Here is a 19,673-nt window from a genome sequence, read left to right as displayed (position 1 = left end):
TTTTTAAATACTTTAGCAAAACTGTTTCTTTCCGAACACACAAAAGCCTTTTTTCTCAATTTTCTTAAAAACGATCAGATTCGTTTTGTGCTTTAAAGTTTGCACTGACTGAATTGTGTTTCACTCGCTATTTCCAGATTGTGAGTACAAAGTGATATACAAATTGTTGAATTAAATGACTTTGAATTAGTGCACAGTTCAATTTTTTATATATTTTATAGATTATCAATTCGAAGTAAAACAGAGATAAAATATGAGTATTTTCCAGTAAGCGACACAAAAGGACATAGTGTAACACAGTGAATCTTTTCATTCTTGTTTGACAAACAACAAAGATAAAATGATTCACTGTGTTGCACTGTGTCCTCTGTATCGCTTGTTGAAAAACGCCTTATATTTATAACATGATATATATGTACTTTAGTAACAGTATCTTGTCTACTGTTCATGATGCGCAATTTATTTTTGCATTAAAAAAATCGCCGCTCGAACTGGTAGCGTTTACTGCATTAGCTTTTGAGATGCAATTACTATAAGATATCAACGAATATATCCTAGAAAAAATTTTGGCATAATTTATAATATGTAATTGGAACACTTTAAATGTACTAAGAAAGTCTATATCTTTTCTTAGAATTTATGTACATGATTTATATTCATGTAGGAATTGAAAAATTCAGAATAAGCTAGAAATTTGTTAAGGTATCGATGAATGCATGGTTAAGTTTTCAAGTGTAAACCAAGTCCCTTCTTGGCATTGTATACATGGCTTGAAGTAAATAAATTTATATTTTCTACTAATGATAAGATATAGTGAAACAAAAAACTTCGTGTGTCCTGCTCAAAAATTTTCTGAATTTCCAAGGCTCTATTATGTTATTATTAATATTGATAAATGTTGTATACAAGAATACAATTAATGCGAGCCGAGCACGCCAAGTTTTTTGTTTCATCATCTCTTATCATTGGTAATACAGTTCCATTTTTCAAATAAGTTTTGAATAAATTTTTATAGGATTTTTCTAAGTTTTTTAAAAATATACTTGGCTAATTTTTTTTTAATTTATCTATATAATTTTTAAATAGATGTTTATTAAATTTCTTTAAGTCTTTTTTTATAATATACTTAGCTAATTAATCTCAAGTTGATCGCAAATATACTTGCATTGATTTCAAATTTATTGTTGAAAGCACGCATTTATGTACTTGGCGTCGTTGACTATAATATAAATAAGTATACTTATATATTGGTCAAAGCTTGGCGTATTAGCTCCTTTACTTTTTTTTTAAAGATAATTAAGATTTTATCAGAAATTACCGAATAAGGAATTTTATATCAGAATTCATGTATATAAAAACTTCTAAAAAAAGATGTAAATTAACTTTCTCTCAATTTCCGAAAACATTTCCGAAATGTGTACTAATTTCCATAAAAAATATAAAAAATTAACTTTCTGAAGATAAAATTACACAGAAATTCTGGGAACAAATCTTAACTTACATAAAAATTCTAAAAATTATATGAACAATTCTAAGATAAATTTTTATTAGGGCACTTATAATAAATAAATACCATACGTTTTTTCCGTCCGTCAAAGATTCCAAAGTTTCAAACTTCCAACAACAGTCTCTCCAGTTGAAAATCGAAAGAGTAACAAAAACGTATGTTACATAACTTACACGGATTTAAATCCGTGTATACCTACATGTTATCCACTGGAAATATTCACAGCATGGCTACGTAGTTCAATATAAACATGCTGTATATGCGGAGGCGCTAGTGGACAGATTCCAATACACCCGTTTGTGTATGCTGTTTCTGATATTTCATACGTTTTAATGTATTATATAAGAATATTTGTACATATACATAAATTGTGTTGATGGTATGTTAGACATATTTAATATAAATCAATATATAATAAAATTAAATGAAAAGACACTGCTAATGTTTGTTTTCTTTCTATATAAAATTTTATATTATTAACAAGGCATATATACTGTATTAGTCTATAATTATATTTGTAAAAATAAAGTCTTATCGATGACTGGATAGTGAAGTTATGTGTTTACGTAGATCGTGCTATTAGTACAAGTCACATTATATTTTATTAGGTTAGATGAATTTTAATAAAACATTTGTTAGATCTCTCCCATATATATATTATAAATATTTAAGTTAAAAAAACAACAAAATAGTAGTCTAATTTGTCAAAAATTTTTTGTAAGTGTTTGTAAAGTGTTATAAATTTTTTCAATAAAGCAGAAATTAAAATCCTTTGGAGCTGACAGTGAGCTTATAAAGTTTACTGTTGATTATATCTTGTATTGTTATTAAAATAAATTTAATATTCATTTTTTTATATTAGTTATAATTGTAATATGTCACTATTATTCCTTAAAATTAATTAGTGCTTTTCAGTCAACAAAAGTTTAATCTCACAGATTCAATATCAATAGTGTTATTTTGATAGACTGACTGTAGAAGCTTAGTAAAATCAATAATCTAGTAGTATATTTTATTTAAATAATTATGAAAGAGTGGAAATTTTTAATTTTTACTGGCAATTTGTTGTCACATTAAACCGACCTCTAATATGGCAGAATGTGAGTTCAATGCTCAGCAGAGTATTGCAATTGCAGTTGATACCAATTTGCTACAATATTCTGCTTAAATTTCCCAATAAAATACATACTGCTAACATTTTTTAATGTGTTCCACTAGTTAATGAAAAGTTAAAGTACATTCAATCTATTCGTGGGATTGTACAGCACATAATTACTGCATTTTGCTTATTGGGTCAACATAGATTTTTGCCTCGCTGTCATTCATCTTGTGTGATAACTGCCAGTAGATAATGGTGTCGAAAGATTAGATAATTGGCACTGTGTGATCTTACCACAGAGTAACACTGCTATCAAGAACCATGAACTACTTTTTCTAGAATGGATTATCACACTATGTGTACTTTCCGGTGATAGCCATGTGCACAGGAAGGATCTTTACTATCAGGAAATTGAAATGCAACAATGGAATGCAACAACAGCGTATCAGAAACCACCAGGATGGCAAGCGGTGTTGCAGCAAGAGAACTACTACCCTTTAAGACATTGACAGAATTATACAATACCCTAGACAGTAGACTAGCAGAATTATCAGAATCGGCATATATCGCAGAATCGGTAGATTATGTCTATCGTGGCTCGGACATTGTCGCGGAGAAAGTTCCACTGGAAAGGGTGGATAGGGCTGAACAGCCCAGAACGCTGGTCTGTCACGATATGAAAGGTGGTTATCTCGAAGACAGGTAATTTTACAAAATATCTGCATTAACGTGAATGTACATGAGTTGTAATCACATCTATGTTTCTTTTGCATTTCTGTAGATTCTTACAAGGTTCCACCTCTTACGATTCCTATGTGTTTTACTATTGGAGTATTATCGATACATTTGTTTACTTTAGTCATCACTTTGTGACTATTCCACCTTACGGTTGGATCACGGCGGCTCATCATCACGGTGTGAAAGTTCTGGGTACCGTAATCACGGAGGGAAGGAATGACACTTGGGACACGATTCTTGCATCGCAAGAGGATGCAAGAAAATTCGCAGATACTCTAGTGTTGATCGCAAAAAGCTATCAATTTGAGGGCTGGCTTCTGAACATTGAAAATAAAATTAAGCAGGAGGATATTGATAATTTGATTTATTTCATTAAGTATCTAACAGAGAATATTCACAATGAGATTGAAGATTCTGAAATTATCTGGTATGACAGCGTGACCAACAAGGGTGAATTAAATTGGCAGAATGAGCTCAATGATAATAATAAGTAATATACTTTCTTTTATCAATATTGGACGTTTTCTATTTCAATTCGTCAACACAATTTTATAACAATTTTTTTGTTTTAGAGAATTTTTCTTGTACTGCGATGGTATATTCTTAAATTATACTTGGACGGAATCGCGTCTGAACAATAGTCGTCTATTTGCAAAGGAATTAGGTCGCGATATTAAGGATATTTATGTTGGATTAGATGTTTGGGGAAGAGGATGTCCAGGTGGAGGCGGCTTCAATTCAGCATATGTATATATTTTAATTACTTTTATTATATAAAGCAATATTTTTTAATATTTATTTTTCAAACTGATACAAATAAGGTATCATGATTATGGTATTTAAAATTAATTTTAAATACATAAAAATTTGAACTTGTAAATGTATTTTTATCTTATTTTTTTGCGATAAACTGGGATAATAAAAATAAATTTTTATTTTTAAAGGCGCTAGATTTGATACGAAAACAAGGACTTTCAGTAGCAATCTTTGCTCCTGGATGGACACACGAATATTTTGGTCCAAGCACTTTTTTAATTCTAGAAGATTTATTTTGGGCTCAATTGTTTCCTTATTCCTATGTACACGTACCTATTTTTGAGGATGACACGTTTAAAACTTCCTTCTGTCGAGGTGCTGGTATTTGCTATTATTACAATGGCGAGGTAAATTAAAATAATTAATATTTTTGGTTTAATAAAAAGCTTATTTAAACTTGTTGAAATTTTTTTTATATTTAAAATTAATTTACGCGTGCATGCACGTTTGTTTGCATTTAGGAATATTTTGAACCATATGTAATAAACGGTGAAATCACTCCCACGAAGAAAGCATTTTACAATTTGCGAATGCAACAACTACAGTTGGCGATTCCTGTCCCACATCTACAATTTACACAATCGACACAACGAATTCTTACTGAAAATGGTGAAAATGAAAAACAAAGTAATAATGATAATGATAAACGTGACAGCACTAAGAAGAAAGAAATTCGAATAGAACGTATTTACGAAAATAAGAAGAACATTATACGAGTATGTGATAATGTCGTCAAGTTTGAAGATAAATTATCTGTTATTGATGTCAATAGTTTTGAATTTTGCAATCAATTCTCCTACAATGGCGGTGGGTGCTTGAAGTTGATTACCAAAAATCCTAGATTATATCATAGGTGAGAATACGTCTACTAAACAATAATGCGTTAAAACATAATTAATGTTTAATAAACATTATATAACACATTGATATATACATATAATTTATATTATATATTATTACAGATTATTCTTGGTTCATATTGATTTGAAACAAGATATCCAGGCAACTGTCGTTTATACAGAACCCGAAATCACTGCTTGGTCGTACAAATTTAATAAAAATCCTATTCTAGTTTTGGGTAACAACGGTAATTTAAAATCAATTGTACCATACGACTCTGTCAGAATAAACGCTAAATGGAAAAAATGGTAAGCTTAATAAATCGTTAACAAATTAGCATTAATGAGAATTGTATCCTTTATAATTGACTGTTGCCTTTATTCTTTATTTATTATTGTTGAATTGTTTTCTGCTTTACAGTATCTATCTGACAAACTTGAGGACCGTGGATGAGATTGGCGTGTTCTTCCTAACAGAGTGCGATTGTTACTTAGGCGAAATTATTTTGGGAAAAAGAAGTCATCGTTTTGGTAAGTACAAAAGTTTCGACGACCGACTTTACAGTTACATTAAGATTCCGCGCGAAAGCGAGACAGTCCACGCATAACAAACAGATTACGTCATAATAAAAAGATATCACAGAGTCCTTGATTGTGTATAGAACCGCTCCTTAGATTATACTTTAGATGCCCTTCCTCCTTCTTCTCGTTTCTCTCGTGGCCGATCGAAAGCCACTTGGGTGAAAGGCGTATGTAAACTGTTCCACGACAGACCAATCGTTCGTATTTTATAGACACCCAACTCCACTCGGTGTTCTATCGAGAGATCAGGTGCGAAATCGCGCCACGACGGAAACATTCCTCGACAATGTTGTTGGGGGAGAAAAAACAATATTGCTCGTTTGCTACAAGTTTGATTAGCATTTATCGGTGGTATTTCAATAGCGAAGTCAACATCATTGACATCTTAAGTAATTTGTTGTCCGTGTTCCAATGAGACTTCTATTACAAGGATATCTGCATTCTTCGTCGGCAAAATGCATTCCGTGGTGGTACAGCGGATGCAAGTTACAGCGACTTAAAGACGCGGCCGATTAGTTACACCGGATATTACAAATCGTATTCGCGCGCTCACACGTTAAAACGAATGGCACTTGTGCCCAAAGGTGGGCATACAGCCACGCGTATTTCTTATCCACACATTGATATATGCATTGTAATCAATGTACTACCTACTGCCGAGAAGATGAAACGTACATATATTTAATTGCGGTGAGAATCTTTGCTGCCATCAAGTCGCCGACGCTTTCCAGCTTTACTCAACTAACGACGTGCATGCACACATAATGTTCTTACGAAATCTATTATAGGATTTTAAATCAATTTTCCATTAAAATATTTAAAAAAAGAATATTTTCTACATATACATAATGTGTGTATATTTTGCAATTTTTAATTTGTATTAGTAAAAGAATTCTCTATTACACGTGATTTATTGTTTTTAGTATTTTTCAGTTTTCTATAAAATATATTTGAAATATATACTTTTATATTTTTTAATGTATGCGTTTTCGATATATATTAAATATCTGTCCGTTTTTTTTTTCTTTCTTTCTTTCTGTTCGCAAGCACAAACGTGCACGTGTACGCATACAATAGAAAGGAATAAAATATTAGTTTATTGCATACACCATTTCGAATGTTTCGAACTATGCGGAAGACTACCGTAAAACATTATCGAGTCCATCTAAAACGCAAAAAATTAATATACTTGGTTTCCTTTGTGATTTCACTTATTTTTTATGCCATAAAATTGCCTGCTTTTTAATTACTATCTTTGTGTTGAAGATTATTAGATAAAGAAATATTTTATGAGAATATATATATATATATATAGTCACATTTTTCTTTTGCATTTTTTAAAGTGCATTTAAGTATTTATTAATTTCTCCGATTGTACAATAACAATTTATACTAAATTACAATTTAATTTATTTGCGTTACTTTTATTACTCACACATATAAAGGAAAATTATGTCGCACAGCACAGATGATTCAATGATTTCATAATCTAAAATTTGCAAAATAAAATTAGCAAAAATAAATTCTTTAATGAATAGTTAAGGAGATCGATATTAGCAGCGTTATCATTTTTATTACTTGGCGAAGGAAATAGGAAGAAAAGATGCATGTAAGGGAACATCCGTTATTTTTTTCCGGTGCGAGGTCTATTTGTAACACGAACCGAGAGTTCCTTCCTGGATCAATAATTTATAAATGAATTACAAGAGATGAAGTAACCGTAACGTTTCCACCAATTATTCGGCGTGTCCGCTGTTCCACGAAAAAAAGCATTATTCATGGTATAGTGCGTTGCTCGCGCGTTATTTCTACCGGTACCAGCTTTAATCATTGATACTTCTTCCTCAGGGTCCCGGTTAATGACGCATTCTTAAATGCTCCAGGCGATTTTGTGAATTATTGCGTAAAATTTATTCATGTATTTTAATTTATCACTAGCAGTCACTCAGACAAATTCGTCGTTTCAAGCTAAATATTCTGTTAATTTAACAAGTTTTCTCATTTAATAAATCTACTAAAGAAACTATTATTACGAATTATTAATTCTTATTTAATAATTTATTTAGAAAAGAAAAAAATTATTTTTCTATTTCATAATTCTTATGTATGCATACGTATTTTCTGTATTCTTAATTATTTTTGTTTATATTTATACAACTTTTAAAGTGTTTGAATTATAATAATTTCTTTATCTTCTTTTATTCTTTATCTTCTTTATCTTTATATTCTATTTATTTGAGGTCACTGTTAAAACCTAGCGACCATTGGAGCATGAATAGATCGTGATTTTCTCAAACGGCTGTATAGTGCTCATGAGAAAGGTCAGATTATTTTATCCTTTAAGAATGCTCGATTGCAAAGACTCCCTCGCTACCACGAAAAGCATGCGTTTAACGATTTCTATAAAATTATAAATAATATATTTTGTTTTCTTTAAATTTTCCTTTGACGTGGACTTTTTAAATTTTCTTCTGTAAATCATATTAGATCAATTTTTGCAAGAAAAAAATGAGAAATCAAAGGATGAACAAAATTATATTAACTTTCACATAATATTAGTGATTACGCGGAAACATTTGTTTCTGAAAGGCATTACTACGATTTTTGCGCTTATTTTGCATTATTATCCCGGATGCGGAGAAAACTTTATTATATCTTATGTGTGTATGTTTACCTTATATCTTATATCTTGCATATTTGTGTTAATGTATATATTAGAAGAAAGTACAGAAAAATATGTAAGAAACAAATAATATAAATATAAGATATATGTAGTAATGCTATAATATTAATAAGCATACTCAAAATTTAAAATAATGGACAAAATATTAGATATTTATTTAATGTAGATGTTATATGAACTGAAAGGCACCGAAGAAAAGTGATATACGTGGGAGAGTAGCCTTAATTTCTTTGAAACTTAGACAATTTTACGGATGATTACGAATAATTTTACATTTGGAAAATTGAGAGAAGCAGAATCTACTTTAGAAAGGACAATGATTCACGAGAGTTACCGATCGATCTAACGTTGCGGATCAAGCGAGCTTCTCGAATACAGGACGACCGCAACTCGTCGTGACAAAATTGAATTGTCGATCAGCATAAGCTGAATGTCGAAAACTTTCTCCCGTGGCATGTATGTACCGTGTGCTCGCGTATTGTATGTAAAATGTGCAAGTAGGCAAGGTGCACGCGCGAAATTGATTTTACAGTGATATTTGTCGTACACTTTCTACAAGCATGTACAAAGTGTTCCTCTCTAAGCGCATTCGAATAAAAATGATCGAGGCGAGGTGTTTGTCGGATTTTTTGTATCGTCGCGTTGTAACCGCATTTCCGTCTAATCAAGACGAAGCCGTCCAGGAGCGAGAAAGAAATTTCTCACGGGGCATTATCGGTCGAATACTTGGTGATTGCGAAATTTGCGAATAAATCCGTTTTGGCAACTGTGGGAAAAATTCTCGTGATCAATATATATAATAGTAATCTCTCTTTCTCCCAATTCCCACGTAATTACGTGCGCGATTATACTAGCGTAGGGGATTGTTGTTTGGGAAAGAAGAAGATTAAAGTCTTAACTGTTTTTATACTCACTGTTACTTTCTGTAACATGTGACTATCGTGAAAATGACGCACCTGTGTTGATAGTAAAAGCAAGCATATGATTTACGTATCAATGTTATTAAAATGAGTTATGGCAATTTAATAGAGATAATTTGATTCGAATAACTTAATATGACTCTAATTTTGTTCAATTTTATTTATTAAATAGTAACGATGAAATAATTCAGCGTCCAGATAGGAAACTTTCGCAATAATTATTGTATTTTGCAAAAGCAAAATGCATATTTTTTGCTGCAAGAAAATTTTGATTATAATTTGTAAATCTATTTAATCATATATCAAATATTTACAAATGATAATAATGAAACAGTATATTTCATGTATGATACTTCAAATTTCTTCGTAAAATTTTTATTTAAGAATGTTTGAATAATAATTGTACAATTTTATGCTGTAATGGTTTTTACAATAATTACAAAATTAATTAATTTTTAATTTATTCAATAATAATTCTAAGATGATTCTTTCTATGCTATATAATTATGTAAACATTTAATTTTAGGCATCAATTTTTTAAAGATATTCAAAATTAGATTTAGACTTATAACACAATATACTATATATTTATTTTAAAATAAAATTTATACTAAATTTTTTCTGCGTGCATTCTTATTTAGATAAATATTGTAACGTATTAATTCTTAAATATTTTTTTAATTATTGTGAATAAATTATCTTTAGTTTGTAATTAATGAATATTTTGAGTTATCTGCGTGAATATTTTCTACTTGCAAAAAAGAAAGTTTCGACATTAAATTAATAAAGAAAAGAAGTAATTAATTACTTACATAGTAAGCAATTACAAATATAAAGTAAGAAATAAGTTAGTATTTAATTAAAATTATTAGTTAATTAATTATAGTTAGATGTTAATCATCTTTTAATGATTGTGTAGTTTAGTAACAAAAATTCGTATAAAGATAATTATTTCTTGCAGTTTTGGTGATACGCAATATCTTTTTTTTTATATATATATAAATGCTGCAATGTTTTGTTATATCCTAATTTTTAAAAATTGAATTTGATTGACAGAAATGATAAAACATTTTTTTTTAATTTGAAAAGAAATTATTTTTTATATTAATACGCCGTTTTTGCGCTTGGCCCCGTAAAAGAAATGACGCGGCGCGTAACTTTCGCTACATTGATTGCGATTGCAATTTTACGTATGCGTCTAGAAGCACCTTCTCGGACAAATGGATCGTTCCGAAGACAATTTGCGGAGAGAGACCCAGACAGCGGCAACGGCAATTCCAGGGCTCGGCTTCTTTTCTTTCGCGTTTCTCCGATGGATGCCGTTTTAGAAAGGCGGCGGAGAAACCTCTAGAAGCGCGTACCGAGAATTCATCTCAGTGGCGTACCGTGTTATCGAGTTTACACGCTTATTTTAACTTATATCGAATGCCAACGAGAAGAAGAGCCGAGAGAAAAGAAAGTCCGTTTGGTCTTTTGAGAATGATATTTATATTTACAATATCATTTTTTAGCATTTTTAATAATATTTTTAATTATAAACGAATATTAAATAAATAAAATATATAATTTGTTTAAAAAAATTGGGGAAAGACAATAAATGTATCCAGAGATTATAATGTCACTCTGACTGTATAACAAAAAAGATAATTTTAAGTGAAAGGTACAACATTCTGACATATTTATTTATATAATTTTATGTACAAAAAATGAAGTCAAATTTTCGATTTTTTGTTATATCTGTTTGTTATATCTTTCATATAAAAATTTATTACCATGAATCTTTATATTTTGAAGCGTGCAGCATTGAATTTCTTAAAAGTTTGAAATATTTTTTTTTTAATGTATTCTATCTGTGTATAAAAATTAGTTTCTTTAAATTAAAGAATATAATGTTCACATTTTTCAAAAAATTAGAACATATTTTTTTTATTTTTCTAGAACACTACTATATAGTTTTCGATTAAACGATTATAACTTGTTTGGAAAACTAAAATTTTAAATTCTGTCTTTACCTGATTCTCTCTTATGTTATAATATTGTAAATACAAAACTCATTTTTAACATTAATTTTGTCATGCTTGCTATATTCAGTCCATTTCCAAAAAAATTACATATTTAAAATAATCAGACTGTATATATAATATCAATAATAATAATATGTAACTATTTGTCGGAGACAAATGTACACGGAAAAAAAGTAATATATCCAATAAAATATGCTATTGCAGTTACAAGCATATTTATCATGCATCAACATTGTAACAGCTAATATTATTGTATTGAGTATTATATGTAGTTGGCAGCCCGCAACTATATATGTTATTGCCTATATTACTTTTTTTCTGTGTAAGTGTAATGCATTCGGTTTTACTATTATTGTTTATGCGAGATTTCTTCAGAGAAAACAATTGTTAGTTTCAACAAGAAAATGAGCGCGAAAGAAAAAGTTGCGATATTATAACGTTCATTTTTATGATATAAAAATATATACAGATTAAAAGATAGCGATGATCACGTAAATTATCGTTACGTCGATAAATCATTAGAAAATCAGAAGTGACTATGGCGTCGAAACGGTCAGCGATTTCATTAGATGTGGCGCAAGTGCCATCATTGAAATTCTAAACTATAATATAATTTGTATTCCGTTTTATTCTGACGTAAGGTATTCCTTGCTTTCGTATGTAAAGTGTCGAGAAATCTTGTTTGTGACACTCTTATAGGAAGAAATAATTAAGCAGCAGTAAACATAGCGCGAAAAAAATGAATTCTACATCTGTTCATAATGTTTTGAAAAACAATCCACCAATTTTAATTTAAGACAATTCGGACAATTCGATTGCTTGTTATTATTTTCTACTAACCCAAGAAATATTAAAACCCTTACTTTGCTATCATAAAAACAATTTCTTCTTTCTTTTTAAAGCATTTTTAATTTTTAGTAATTTAAAATATGGATTGATAATAATCAAGTAAAATTTATACGATACACGCAAAACACATTTTACAAGAGAAAATGTAACTCCACGAAAATGAGTATTTTTTTTTCTCTTCTTTTGATACGGATTCTTCAGAAAATAGAACTTATCAGGACGGAAAGAAAAATTGAGGACTTAAAGTCGAAACTACACTAACTAAAACGTACATTAGAAATAGCAATCAACACACACACACACACACATTTCGGAACTATAAATACCGTTATATTTTATATAATATTTTAAATTTATTTTATAATATGAAGCAAAGTACAATTAAAGCATAGCTTATTTATAGTTTCAAAATGTTGCGATTGCTCTTTTTGATATTTTAGAATTTTTTATTTAAGCCTTACTTTATATTATATATTTGTTTATCACATTATATACTCATTTATAAACTAAATATATTTAAAAAAATTTAGAAGGTTTAAGGAAGATTAAGGATTAGGCAGATATCAAATATATTGATGTTTACTAAATTTTTTAATTTTGAAATTAATATGTTTTGATAAATTTATTTTCATCTTTTTCTCTTCTTGTTTTTTTTTTTTTTTTTTGCAAGAAGAAACAGTGAAAAGTGAGAGATTCCATGCACGTTATCGTAAATCTTACGTTAACGGTTTCGTACGGCACTGTATACGGCAAGCTCCTCTTACTGTATGTAGTACATATGTGTAGAGGTAATGGCCGGGCATGATGTGCAATGCGTGTTGCACGTAGACAGAAGCAGACATTTCAACAACGTATACCAGTAAGGAGGATACCGTAAAGAGGCGCGCACGATTAACTTTTCAGTGTGCCGAACCGCATCCGACTACGTAGCGTTGCACGACTCGGCTTGTATTCGCCATGCAGATTACTTGCACAAGTATTAGCTACTTTAGCTAGTATCTATTTTGGCATTCAACTCTCCAATAGTTACATTACATACAATACTTATCCTGACTAGGAAATAATGATTGGTAGACGAAAATAATTGAGAAGAAAGTTTTATGTTGTATCATAGGGAAAACGCTGTATCATGGTGAAAATAGTTTTTGCCTATTGTCATGTTTTTTTTTTAAGATATTAAAATTGAATTTTGTCAAAAATCTACTGTGATTTATCGTAAGACAAGATAATTTCAGGAAAGACTTAAATATTGTGTATTTTTTTAAAGTGAACACGGCGTTCACTTTAGCTCCGTTGTTGTTGCGTGTAAAAATCTATCGCAACAATGCACGAAAGTATGTGCACCAAGCGCTTCGAGGCGAGAAGATATGCTCTAGAAGGTTACAAGACTTTGGCGTGTGTGTTCGGCGCATAAAGAAAACTAATTAACTAGATATTGAAAGAAAAAGAAAGAAAACGGATGCCGCGATTATTTCTCGTGATATTACACAAAATATTGAAGAAAAACATAGATCCCTTCGAAACATTTATCGCTAAGTTATTTTTACTGTCTTTTTCAATGTTAATCTGTGATTAAAGATTATAATTAGCTTGTGTGTCAATTAATCGACTAAATTAAATGTAATATGCACTTATCAATCATAATATCATTTATGAAGTAATATGATTGCAAGAGTTACATTTAAATTATTGGACATATTTTCTCATTTTTTGAACATTTACCGAACTTTATTATCTCTCTTCTAATAAGCACGTAAAAAAGAGAATTTAGTAATAGAAAATGGAGAGAGAGAGAGAGAGAGAGAGAGAGAGAGAGAGAGAGAGAGAGAGAGAAAGAGAGAGAGAGAGAGAAAGAGGTTCATAAGAAATACAATAAAGAAAAAGATGTGAAAGATAAAAGTTGAAAAATAAATAAATATAATGTACACATGCCTGATTGAATATTATTAGCAATATTTGATATACTCAAAGATTACTCGTTAAAAACAAGAATTCTTCATGTGAGATAAAATGTTTTATTTCTATCCCTTTTCAAAGCACTTCTGCTTTATTTCTATTCATATTATTTATAATTTCTTGCATTTATTATAGCTACGTGAAATATACAGAGATGCTTTCTTGTTGTTAACGAAATTCAAAGGGAAATAAAACAATTTCTGACTGCTCTTTCTGTGATCTAATAAATTAAAACATTTATATATAAAAGTTGAAATAACTGCATTTTAATAGGCACTTGCGAGTTGTGGGACCATATATATACCTAGACAACTTAGTTAATGAGTGCAGTCAACCCTTCGTATTTTTTAGCACCTTTATTCTCAGCGTTTCTTTATTCTTAGCGCTCTTAATTACGTTAATAGCACGTTCTTAGCGTCTTTTCTCGTGCTGTTTCTCCGTTACTTTGCCATATGACCACGTATAATAGGATGATAATGTTATCTCGTGCGTGTACACAATGACATTTTCAATCTGTGAACATGATATGTTAGAATGGAAGTGGGAACTGCATGTGGAAAGTAATTTTCTTAAGAAGAAGAAAATTAATTTTGATAAACAGTTATGACCTATTTTAATTTTTCTTGAAATAACTCACAAATTTTAACCAAAATATTTAAAATTTTGAATCCACAAAATTTTTATAACTCACAAGTTAATGTTAGACCGACTTTGTAAAAAGTGCATTAGATACTAAAAAAAAAGAGTACAAAGCATAGTTATTTTTGGTTATATTAACCGAATGTTTAATTAACATTATTTTAACATTTGGTAACTATTACCAAACCCCTTTTTTAAATGTATGAATTGTTTCTTCAAAAATACGATGAGTTCCTAGCATAATATCTCCCGCAGAATAAACTATGCTAAAAGAAAGCGACACTACGTACAAGAAAAATGAATTGAAAATATAATAACATAATTACAAGTTTTTTATACGCAACTTTATTTTTAAAAAAATCTGCTTTGGATTATTAATAATATTATTTACATCTTTTATGAAACTTTTACAAAACTTTAATCACTCTTAAATGATTTTATGCCACATGTTGTAAATTGTTTTTGGCAGCATTTATTGATATGTGTACAAAAAGATAATACGCTTTATAAAATAATAATAGATATATTTTGCACATAACTTTTTTAATTTAGATTATCTTAAATTATTTTAATATATAAAACGTTATATTCTTTTACTTTCATATGTTAATAATTATAGTTATTTATTTAAAGTTAAAACTCTTTTAAGCTTAAGAAAATCTACAAAAATATTATGAATTTCTTTAAATCATTAGTCTGAAAAAAATTAAAGTATTTTATTTTAATTTATTTCTGCGTATATATTATCTTTCCGATTATATATACAAACACTTAAGAGCGGATCATTTTACACGTAAAAAAAACCGGTTGCTAAACAACTTCAATTCTTTCATAAAAACCGCGCGAGAATGCGATTAATTCTTATCCTAAACTTGAACACGTTACGATCGCGTAACTTGCGTACGAATGTATATTAATGCATTTTCTACTGGTGAAGTTATGCGGGGTGATCGATCTCTCGCGTCAATTTCGCAAATTCCAATGCGCTGCGGCGCGGAAAGGAAGGAACGAAGGTAGGAAAAGCGGGCGAGTGAGAGCGAGAGAAGGAAGCTGAGAGCCGGGAGAAATAGGGAGGAAAGGAGGGGGGGAGAAAGAGAAAGAAAGGGAGAGACGTAGAGGTAAGCAGATAGGAGCAGCGTACCTGCAATCTACCTGTATACTTCTCGACGCATGACTCCAGTTGCTGATCGAACACTCGACAGATCAGTTTCGCGATAGAACTTGATTCCGCGACTTGCAATCGTCAAACGCGCGAAAAACTGTGCTCAATATTTTACGGGATATCTCGTATTTTCGGTCAGTGTGACGCGTGGACCATGTGAATTAAAGGGATCGACACTAATAACACACTGGTATATGTTAATCCGTGACCGTTCCTGTGGATCGTGGACCTTTAACCGAGAAAGTACGAACGTGTAATGAAGATTCTTGTGCACGTGCGTTGAGATAGATTCATGTGATTTTTTAAATATTGCAATCATATAATTGTGTAAGATAATTATATAATTGTACGAATTATGATGAATGACGATTACGATTGTTTAGAAAAAGAAGAAGATATTTCAGAGCGAGAATTGAGATTGATAGAATATCGGTGAGTTTAAGTGCACGAAAATTATGTTTATAAGTTAAAGCTTAAATTTCTTTATGTTTACTAAAATTAAACAGATGACAGTTGGCTTAACAAATTGCAAAATGTTCCACCACTGCACAGCTTGTATTATATATTGATTGAAAATAACATATAAAAATATTTAAAAGAAAAGTGGAATTATTATTGTGCATATTGTTGATTCATTCATCATAAAGAATAGAGAATTCATCAATCATGCAATTCTCTCTATTATTCTACATATAAAATGCGATTTTGCGGTAAAATCAATGTGTGTAATTTATAAGATATTACTTTATGACAACTTTATGTCATATATATCATGTTTTAAGTTAAAATATAATAAGTCAAAATAAACAAAATATCTCATAAAGGATATCATATTTACCTTTTAATTCTTATTTTCCTATAACATAATGAGATAATCAATTTATATATTTAAAGATTGTATATTAAAAGAACTCTTATTTTTATTTAAAAAAAAGTAATCTTTAAATCTCGAAAATAATTCTAGAATAAAATATGGTGTCTAAGATTCCTCCCGAAATAAAAACCTTTAAAACGTTTCTCCAAGAGATCTCTATTTTTAACCTATTTAGGTGTAATTTTTTAAATGGGAAACTACGTGTACTAAATGGAACTTAGCGAGATATAACTCTTTGAATTGCAAAAAAGAATAAACGCGCTTTCTGGCTTCATAGAAAGCGGAAAGCAGAGCTGAAAAGCATTGCTAGGTGTAAAGATTCCGCGGAGCAGCCAGAGCGCTCCGGTGAATGTAATAATGATCTCCGTCAAGCCCTCGAAACGCTTCGAGAAATGCCTTGCAGCCGTAAGAGCGGTCCGTTACGTATGTTTATTCACGAGTATGAGAAGTGGAAGATACTGGGCTAGAACATTCACTACATATATTTTTTAGATAAAATCAACGTTTGCGATCAATTCCTTAATTTACCACATGTATTGATGTTTTGAGTTTCTAAAAGTAAATGTTATCATATTTTTATAGTACATGAAATTTTTTAAATATATATTTTATATAATAAATGGATTTAAAAAATTATACGTGTATATATTATATACAATTATATTTTATATTGTAATATTATTTTATGTAAAATATAATTGTATCACGCAAAGTATATATTCGTGCTATTAATAACTTGATATGTTCAAGTTGCAATAATATATGTATATATATAAAACAATATTACAATATAAAATGTAATTGTATCTGATAAAGTATATATTTGCGCAATTTCATATTTTTCATTTTATATATATATATATCAGATACAATTACATTTTATATTGTAATATTGTTATATATATATATACGTATATACATATGTTATTGCAACTTGAACATATCAAGTTATTAATTGCACGAATATATACTTTGCGTGATACAATTACATTTTACATAAAACAATATTACAATATAAAATATAATTGTATCTGATAAAGTATATACTCGCGCAATTTGATATTTTTCATATTTTACATTATTATCAAGATTCTTTATAAATATAATAAATATTTTATTATCTAATGATTTCCTCAATTAACGAAGTAGGTAATATGCAGGAGAGTTTCGTTCTGTTCCTCTAATTTTAAATTTAAAAACTGTAAATTTTACTGTACTGAATTTTATTCGAATGAATTTAAATGAATTAATCTGAAAGTTATAATATTCTACAAATGAATCCAACCGAGACGGTCAAAAATGGGAAATTCCTGATTTAACGCAACGGATTGCGCATACGATACCTGTAATTTTCGCAAATTATCCTATTCATATCATCCGATGCCTTTCCCCGTATACGTGACCAAATCTCATATAAATTTCAAATAATATCTCTTTCACATGTTATTTCTCATCGTGCTAAACAGAGAGATAATTATGCAAAATAGTTTTATGATAAATGACGATCATAGAATTTAACAAATTAATGGAATTTGTATGTAAAAATACATAAAACAAAATTATATAAATATAACTTTATTATTGTATGAATTTAATTAGTTTATGTGTTGTATGAAAAAAATTATAATGCGGTCTAGAAAATGTTTATAATTCAAAAGTCTTTATAATTCGAAAAATAAAAAATTATTTTATACACGTATTTATGATATATAATATATTAACTTTTTTATTTTAACTAAATAACATTTGTTCAGCAAAAATTTTTTAATATTTATACACACACACAAATTTATTAAATACATGAGCTGTGTATTATATATGTAATTACAAAGTTGTTTTATGTAATTTTATCTTCTAAGATCAAAGGTAATCTGATTTTGGTTGTTTATTGATAATTGTGTACATTTTTTTCTCATAAATATAAATTAATTAAAATAAAAAACTTTAATTAAAGTAAATTAAATTAAGCTAACTAAAATAAATAAGTATTAATAAGTTCATTTAACAGACATCTGCGCTCAGACCTATATTGACCTAGATTTTATTTACTACAAATTAATTAAATTCGTATACAATTTAAATAGAGAGAATTATTTACATACACAATTTCACAGAGCGTGTGACCGATTATTCTCATATCATTTAAAATTGAAATTTATTGTATAAAAAGTCGTTAAATACATTCTGTTTTTCATGCTATTTACTAGATCTTTAATAATAAATGTATTTTTTTATCATACATACACACGAATATACAAGATGTTGCACTTAAATAATTCCAGGAAAGTGAATTTTATGAAAAAAATATTTTATTAAAAATTTTCACGGTTTAAAAAAATAACAATATAAGATATTTTAAGTAGTCAAGTTTAGTAAAACAATCTATGTTGTGTATGTATGTTTTCAAATATTTGAAGTTTTGTCAAAAATAACAGCTGTAATAAATATAAAATTATATAACATATTGATTATATTTATTTGTCTTATTATTTATTTTATTTACGAATATTATAGAATTTTTTTTTATTTTCAGATAATTACGATCCTGAGTACGTTGCCAGTCTTATTAGTGATTTCCACGTTCAATAATTTGCTTCAAGTTTAACATAACTGTATTATTTATCCAACCGTTACAATAAAATCTAACGCATTCAAATAATACACAATTCAAATGATAAAATATTTTATCGCGGATTTTATAATTTTCAAAAATATTTAAGAAAAAAGGCAGATTTATCGGTAATAATCTACAACTAAATCTTTCTTTTTATCTGTATACAAAATAATTATATCACCATACATATTAAAATACAAAATCGAATAAAATTGAAAAAAATGTATGAATAAAGACAATGAAATCCTATAAATATCTCTACGAATATAATTAAATTAAACCAGTGTCATGAAAGTATAAGAAAAACATTAACACGACTAAATTTGAAATAATAGTGAATGAAAAATTATGGAAATTTTACAACTATCATC

The 19,673-nt window shown here is 28.9% G+C and overlaps 1 protein-coding gene across 4 annotated transcripts; it reads left to right on the top strand.

The window, feature by feature from the left end:
* Positions 1 to 1,760: 1,760 nt before the first annotated feature.
* Positions 1,761 to 19,514, top strand: LOC105834339 (cytosolic endo-beta-N-acetylglucosaminidase). 4 transcript variants are annotated; one of them, XM_036293659.1, is made up of 10 exons: positions 1,761 to 1,886; positions 2,946 to 3,308; positions 3,388 to 3,834; positions 3,917 to 4,091; positions 4,289 to 4,507; positions 4,622 to 5,013; positions 5,123 to 5,308; positions 5,421 to 5,530; positions 16,198 to 16,246; positions 19,222 to 19,514. In XM_036293659.1, exons 2-10 carry the CDS (start codon positions 3,031 to 3,033, stop codon positions 19,223 to 19,225), a joined length of 1,860 nt encoding a protein of 619 aa, XP_036149552.1. In that variant the 5' UTR covers positions 1,761 to 1,886; positions 2,946 to 3,030; the 3' UTR covers positions 19,226 to 19,514. The 4 variants fall into 4 exon arrangements, with proteins under 4 accessions (XP_036149552.1, XP_012532191.2, XP_012532193.2 ...); XM_012676737.3 differs by lacking the exon at positions 16,198 to 16,246 and having other exon boundaries at positions 1,762 to 1,886; positions 19,222 to 19,390; XM_012676739.3 differs by lacking the exons at positions 1,761 to 1,886; positions 16,198 to 16,246 and adding an exon at positions 1,909 to 2,115 and having other exon boundaries at positions 19,222 to 19,390.
* Positions 19,515 to 19,673: the final 159 nt, after the last annotated feature.

The sequence above is a fragment of the Monomorium pharaonis genome, chromosome 11 (assembly GCF_013373865.1).
Source record: "Monomorium pharaonis isolate MP-MQ-018 chromosome 11, ASM1337386v2, whole genome shotgun sequence".
NCBI classification, from domain to species: domain Eukaryota; kingdom Metazoa; phylum Arthropoda; class Insecta; order Hymenoptera; family Formicidae; genus Monomorium; species Monomorium pharaonis.
The sequence above is the reverse complement of the archived record's forward strand: the minus strand, read 5'-3'. Positions and strand labels throughout refer to the sequence as shown.